Here is a 6339-nt window from a genome sequence, read left to right on the forward strand (position 1 = left end):
CCTGGGATTGCCCCTGGACCGGTCTTGGAGCCACCTGGGAGAGAAGCAGGTGTGGGATAAACGGGTCTGGATGAGCTCGAAGGTGCATCCCAAAAAATCCCGCGATTCCACGGTCGCGTTCCAGGGCTCAGAAGTCCCTGAGGGACACACGGAAGAGCCGGGAAAAGCCCGAATTCGATATTTCCCTGCCCTTGGAGCCGCGATCCCTCATCCCGGAGCTGCTCCCGGGAGGGATCCGGACTCGCCCCATCCCGGGAGAGCCGAGATTTCCCGGGAAGCGCTTCCACAATCCCACCTGGTGGCTGGAAAAGGGGGAAAGGGGTTGAAAAAAAACTGGCTGAAAAAACGGGATCGAACCCAGGATGCCACAGGGGCCGAGGGGAGGCTGCGGAGGGAATTTTCGATTCTCTCCCTGCTCTGGGAATTCTCTGCGGGGTCGAGCTCATCCCGCAGCTCATCCCAAGGGATTGGTAGGGATTCCACTCTCCCAGTTCCTCTCGCTGCTCCTTTTCCAGCCCTTCCCCGGGATGCCACAACCCCCAGTAAGGCGCAGGAAGGAGCCGGGGGAAGGAAGGAGAGCCGGGAATTCTCCCCCCGCCTGGAATTTCGCTCATGGGAAGGAGAGAATAAATGATCCATAAAATTTCCATGGGATACGGAGGCAGGAGGTGCCTCTGGAGCTCGCAAAATATTTAAAGTTTACCATGAATTTTATTTTTATAGTTGGGTGATTGGGAGAGAGGTGATTTCGTTTTCCATCTGTTTTCTCTTGGATGCCGTGGGGAAAAATCACACGGGAGGGAATTCATTGAAGGAAAGCGGACCCGGGAGCTGTCGGGGCTGGGGAGGGGGGTGGGAGGGAACGGCCTTGGGGGGGATTTTTCCTCAAATATTGAGAGGTGCGGGAGGTGATGCTGGGCTGAACTGGGACGGGTGGGCTCGCACTGGTCCGTGCTGGGGCGGGCGGGCTGGCACTGGTGTGGCACCGCTCCATGCTGGGAGCTGGGCTCTCACGCTGGTGCGGCACCAGTCCGTACTGGTGAGACCGGCTCCTACTGGGACAGGGATCCCCAAACTGTGGGCTGTGCGCTCCAAACTGGTCCCAGTACCCCCAACCTTCGCTCACCGCGCATGCGCGCTCCGGACGCGGCGCCCCCGCTGTGCGCACGCGCGCGATCACGTCACGCCCCCGCCCTGCCCCGCCCTGCCCCGCCCAACCGGAACTACGCGTCGTGTCTGCGCGTGCGCAACTCTTACCACGCCCATTGTATGCAAATGAAGGGTGTGGTCACTGGCCCCACCCCGACAATTTGCGCGTGCGCTTTGGGTGACACGACGAGGCGTGGCTCGCTAAACCCCGCCCGTTCTCTGACGTCATGTCGCGCAGATGGGCGTGGGTCTATTAATCCCGCCCACCTCCCCGATAATGAATGGGCGGGGCCAGGCTGAGACCACGCCCACCTCGTTGCCGTTTGTGACGGCGGCTGCGCACAGGGACGGGGGCGGGGCTGCGGCCGCGCGGGGCCGGGCGCGCGCTCGCGGCGGGAGAGGGGCGCCCCCTGCCGGAGAGCGCTGAGGGAAGGGGTCTGTGAGGGGGCGCGTCCGAAACGGGGGGTCTCTGAGAGAGGGAGGGGGTTCTCGAGGGTCGGAGTCTGTGAAGGCGGGTTCCTGAGGGAGGGGGTCTCTGAGGGAGGGAGGGGTTCCCGAGGGTCGGAGTCTGCGAAGGGGACTTCCTGAGGGAGGGGGTCTCTGAGGGAGGGAGGGGTTCCCGAGGGTGGGAGTCTGTGAAGGGAAGTTCATGAGGGAGAGGAGTTCCTGTGGGAAGGGGGATTCCTGAGGGAGGGGGTCTGTGAAGGGGAGCTCCTGAGGGAGTGGGTCTCTGAGGGAAGGGGTCTGTGAAGGGAAGTTCCTGAGGGAGGGGAGTTCCTGAGGGAAGGGGTCTCTGAGGGAAGGAGGGGTTCCCGAGGGTGGGAGTCTGGGGAGTTCCTGAGGGAAGGGGTCTCTGAGGGAAGGGGGATTCCTGAGGGAGGGGAGTTCCTGAGGGAGTGGGTCTCTCAGGGAAGGGGTTCCTGGGCAGAGGGGCTCTCCAAAGGCCGGTTCTTGAGGGAGGGGGTCCGTGAGGATGAGGAGGTCGCTCAGGTGAGGGTCTCTAGCGGGGCCCCTTCCTCTCGTGGGTCTCTGGGTGTGTTCCTGAGCCCCGGCCCTGTTTCTTGGGCTGGGGGCTGCCTGATGCTGCCCTCAGTGGAGGAGGGGGTGCCCTGGGGGACGCTGGTTTTTGGGGGGCCCATCAAGAGGTGCCTTTCTCCAGGGAAGCCGCCTGTGGACGGGCACACTTTGGGGCGGCTTTGGGACCCCTGAGAGGGGCACGGTAGCTTAGAAATGGCTTCAAACCCCCTTTAGCAGCGCCACCATGGGCTCTGTGCGCTCCCTGGCCGCCCTCAGCGCTGCCCCCAGCCCCAGCAAGGCCGAGCATGAGGAGCAGGAGGATTTCTTGGCCAGCCAGGAGCCCGTGGGGGACGTGGCCAAGATTCCCTACATGGAATTCACGGGCCAGGACAGCATCACCTGTCCCACCTGCCAAGGCAGCGGCTGCATCCCCACAGGTGGCTGCTCCTCCGGGGCCTAAGCACCCTGAAAACCAGCTCTAATCAGCGAAAAAAGTCACTTTTTAATGTGTTATTCCCATTTTTGCCTTCCCAGAGCAGGTGAACGAGTTGGTGGCTCTGATCCCCTACAGCGACCAGCGGCTTCGTCCTCAGAGAACGTAAGGGAGGAGTTCTTCCATCACTTACTGCTGCATTTAGGGGTTGTTTTCACCACAAAAAATAGGATTTGGAGCATGATTTTAAATATTTCTACTCTGGGCACCACAATCTCTCTCCTGTCACCGGAGTTTTGGGTGCAACTGCAAGAAAAACCCCAGGATGCTGCTTTGCTTGCTCATTACCCAACCCCAAATGTGTAAGGGGAGGATTTTGAGCCATTTTGATATTAAAAATGTGACAGCAGCTCTTGAATGTCTTTTCCAAGGGAACCAAACAGGGGCTGGGGGTTTTATGGTCTGAATCTTGCAGAGGGGGTGGAGGATTTAATTTTTTTTGTTTTTTCCCAGGAAGCTCTATGTGCTGCTGTCAGTGCTGCTCTGCCTGCTGCTGTCTGGCTTGGGGGTTTTCTTCCTGTTCCCCCACTCTGTTCTGGTGGATGATGATGGCATCAAAGTGGTCCAGGTGTGGTTTGACAGGAAAAACTCTGCTGTCCTCCTGGCCATCACGGTAAATTCTCTGTGGATTTGGGGAAATAAATCACTAGGGGAATGAGCCAGCAAGGTCAGGGCTGTTTTCAACCCCCCCCAGGCCACCCTGAGGATCAGGAATTCCAACTTCTACTCGGTGACAGTGAGCAGCCTGAGCAGCCAGGTGCAGTACATGAACACCGTGGTGGGCAGCCAGCAGCTCAGCAATGTCTCCAGCATCCAGCCCCTGAGGGACAAACTGGTACTGACTGGGAGTTCTGGGGCATTTCAGTGCCCAGTGGCCTCAGCAGCTTTTGCTCTGTCCACTCCCTCAGAAATGGGGCTGATTGAAGTGCACTGAAATCTGATTTTCTGCTCTGTTGCAGGTGAATTTCACCGTGAAGGCAGAGCTGGGTGGATCTCTGTCCTATGTGTAGTAAGGATTTGCTGCTCCTTGGAGGTACCTGGGGGAGGAAGAGGGTTGGAGCTGCTTTGATTAGAATGTGGGGAAATAATCTGGAAATCACTCACTCTTCCTGCTCAATTCCTTTGCCAAGAATTTTCTCAAGGTGCTGTGAGATGGTTTTGTTAACACCAAAGTGAAAAATACCAGCAGGAGCTGCCAAAACCCCCAAATTCCTCAGGTTTTTCGCTTGCTGACCAATTTCCTTGATCTTTTCCAGTTTTTTCTGCACTTTGCCCAAGGTGAAGGTCCACAACATCGTGATCCTCATGAGGTGGGTCCTGCTCCTGCTTTGCATTCTTGGAGCTCCTTTCCCACCTTAAAGGTTCTGTTTCTGTGGTTCCTGAATCCCAAGGGAATTCCAGCCACGGATTTGGGCTCCAGGGAGAAAATCCTGCTTGGATTTTCCCCAGATTCCCCCCAAATCCACCTCAGGGTCAGGTTTTAATCCAGCCCAGAGGGGTAGATACAGGGGTGGAGCACACAGCTCCTCCAATCCCCACTTTTCACCAAACCCCACAGGAATTTGGGGGTTTTATTTGAGGAGAAGAGTTGTGTGATTTGTCCCTTTGCCCTGCCAGGACCTCGGTGAAGCTCTCCTACATCGGGCACAGCACCCAGAGCACCCTGGAGACCTTCCACTACCTGGACTGCAGCTCCAACTCCACGGCCCCAGGGGCACCCTGAGGGCACCCTGGGGACCTGGAGCCACCTGGAGTGGCAGCAGAGGGACAAACCCAGCAGCCCTGGGCTCTTTGGAGCTCCTTGGAGCCTTTTGGAGCTCCCTTTGGGGCTCCTTCCCTTCCTCTTTGGGAAGGAATCTGGAATTAAGGGCTGAAATCCTGAAGATTTACAGGGTTTGCACCTGTTCTGGAAGCACTGTCAGGGTGTTCTGGGGTGAATGGATTTGATTTTTTTCAGGGGAAATGCAATTTGTTTCGCTGCTCAGTGGTGGCAGCACCTCAGGACTCCCAAAAAAGGGACAGTTCCCACCAGGAATGTGCCTCTGTTTCACCTGGAAGGAGGCAAAGGAACCCAAATCTTTGGAGTTAATTTTTCCTCCTTTTTCCCCCTGTGGCTCCGACCCCTCTGGCATCCAGAGGCTCTTCCCTGGGGTTTGAAATCCGGGAATTTGCTGCTTTTTGTGCTCCACTTCCCAAAGCAGCAGGGATTGGAGGGGGTTCTGTGGGAGGCTGGGATTCCAAGGCCTCCCTGCCGGGAGCTGGACATTCCTGCCCGCCGCTATCCCGAGGAAAATCCAGCTGCCAGCTCGGCCCCCGCAGCCCTTTGGCACTTTGCCCCTTTTTGGGAGCTTTTTTCTGGAAGTTCAGCCCTTGTTTCCCGTGGGACTTGGGAGCCAGGCACAGCTACAGGTGAGGGAATCCTTTCCCAGTGGAAAAATTACTGGATTTTTGGGTGACAGTGGCACAAAATCCACACGTTGCTCCCTTTTCCAACAGGAGATTCCTGCCCCTGCAGCTTTTTTAGGGCTGAATCCTCCATTAAACCTGATTTGGATCTTTGCATGTGATGTCCTTTATTTTTTATAAAGAAAAAGGTCTGGATTTGTCCTAAATCCAGTGCTCTACTGGGATGTCTCCTGTGGTGTTTTTTGCCCAAAAATCCCAGTTTACTGCTGGATTTCCTCAGAATCCCCAAATGGGTTGGGAGGATGCTGAAGCTCATCCCGTTCCACTCTCACCATCCCAGGATTGGGGAATCCTCTGGGAGTGCCCCTCACAGGGAGGAATTCTTTCCCAAAATCCCACCCAGACCTCCAGATCCCAGTGGGAAGCCACTCCCTGTGTCCTGTCCCTCTGCCCCTTGTCCCAAATCGTTCCCAGCTCTCCTGGAAGGACACCCTGGAGCCTTCTCTTCTCCAGGCTGGAAAATCCCATTTCCCACAGCCTTTCCTAAGATTTTTTGGGGGAAAATGAGGAGGAAAAAGCTGAACCAGGTGCTCATTCTAATCTGGGATCAGTGGCCAGAATCCCACAGATCCCCCAATTCCCACCGAGTTTTCCTTTTTTTTTTTTTTTTTTTTTTTTTTTTTTTTTTTTTTTTGGGGAGAAGGAAGAAATCCCAAACTTTGCTTTTCCTTCATTTTCTTCCCCTCCTGCCTGGGTTCAATCCTGATTTTTCTGAGGGTCTCTCCACATTCCCTTTCCCCCCAGCCCTATCCCCCTTTTCCAGGGATCCTGGAGGGGTTTTTTGGAGGGGCTGCCCCCAGCAGGGACCCCCAAATTTGCTGCTTGGCTGCACCAGGAGGGGAAAGGTTTGACCCCAAACCCTTTGTGCAGAGCTCCCATCATTAGGAGAGCCTCTTAAAGGGCATTTTTGGGTGGAAAATCCTCTTTAATCCCCCAATCCTCCTTAATGAATTTCCCCTGCCAATGTTTTGGTGCTTGGCCACAACTGGCAGCTGCTGTTCTTGAAGCTGGGAGGGTTTAAAACTCAAATTCTCCCCCAAAATGGCTTTTTTTAAAAGCTGTTTTTAAAAATCCTTTCAAGTTATAATTTCTCCAAGAGAAGTTTTGCCATGCACAGAGGCAGAAAGAGGAGTTTTGACCCAAAATAATTGGGATGGAACTCAGGAATTCCTCACCCAGGAGCTGCCTGGGGCCTCCTGCACAAGAAATCTGAG

General features: G+C 55.6%; 1 protein-coding gene across 2 annotated transcripts; it reads left to right on the forward strand.

Moving 5' to 3' along the window:
- Positions 1–1503: 1503 nt before the first annotated feature.
- On the forward strand, positions 1504–5220 carry TMEM106C (transmembrane protein 106C). 2 transcript variants are annotated; one of them, XM_056515227.1, is made up of 8 exons: positions 1504–1584; positions 2401–2603; positions 2701–2764; positions 3113–3272; positions 3354–3494; positions 3619–3668; positions 3916–3969; positions 4277–5220. In XM_056515227.1, exons 2-8 carry the CDS (start codon positions 2411–2413, stop codon positions 4380–4382), a joined length of 768 nt encoding a protein of 255 aa, XP_056371202.1. In that variant the 5' UTR covers positions 1504–1584; positions 2401–2410; the 3' UTR covers positions 4383–5220. The 2 variants fall into 2 exon arrangements, with proteins under 2 accessions (XP_056371202.1, XP_056371203.1); XM_056515228.1 differs by having other exon boundaries at positions 2404–2603.
- Positions 5221–6339: the final 1119 nt, after the last annotated feature.

Source organism: Oenanthe melanoleuca, linkage group LGE22, assembly GCF_029582105.1.
Source record: "Oenanthe melanoleuca isolate GR-GAL-2019-014 linkage group LGE22, OMel1.0, whole genome shotgun sequence".
Taxonomy (NCBI): domain Eukaryota; kingdom Metazoa; phylum Chordata; class Aves; order Passeriformes; family Muscicapidae; genus Oenanthe; species Oenanthe melanoleuca.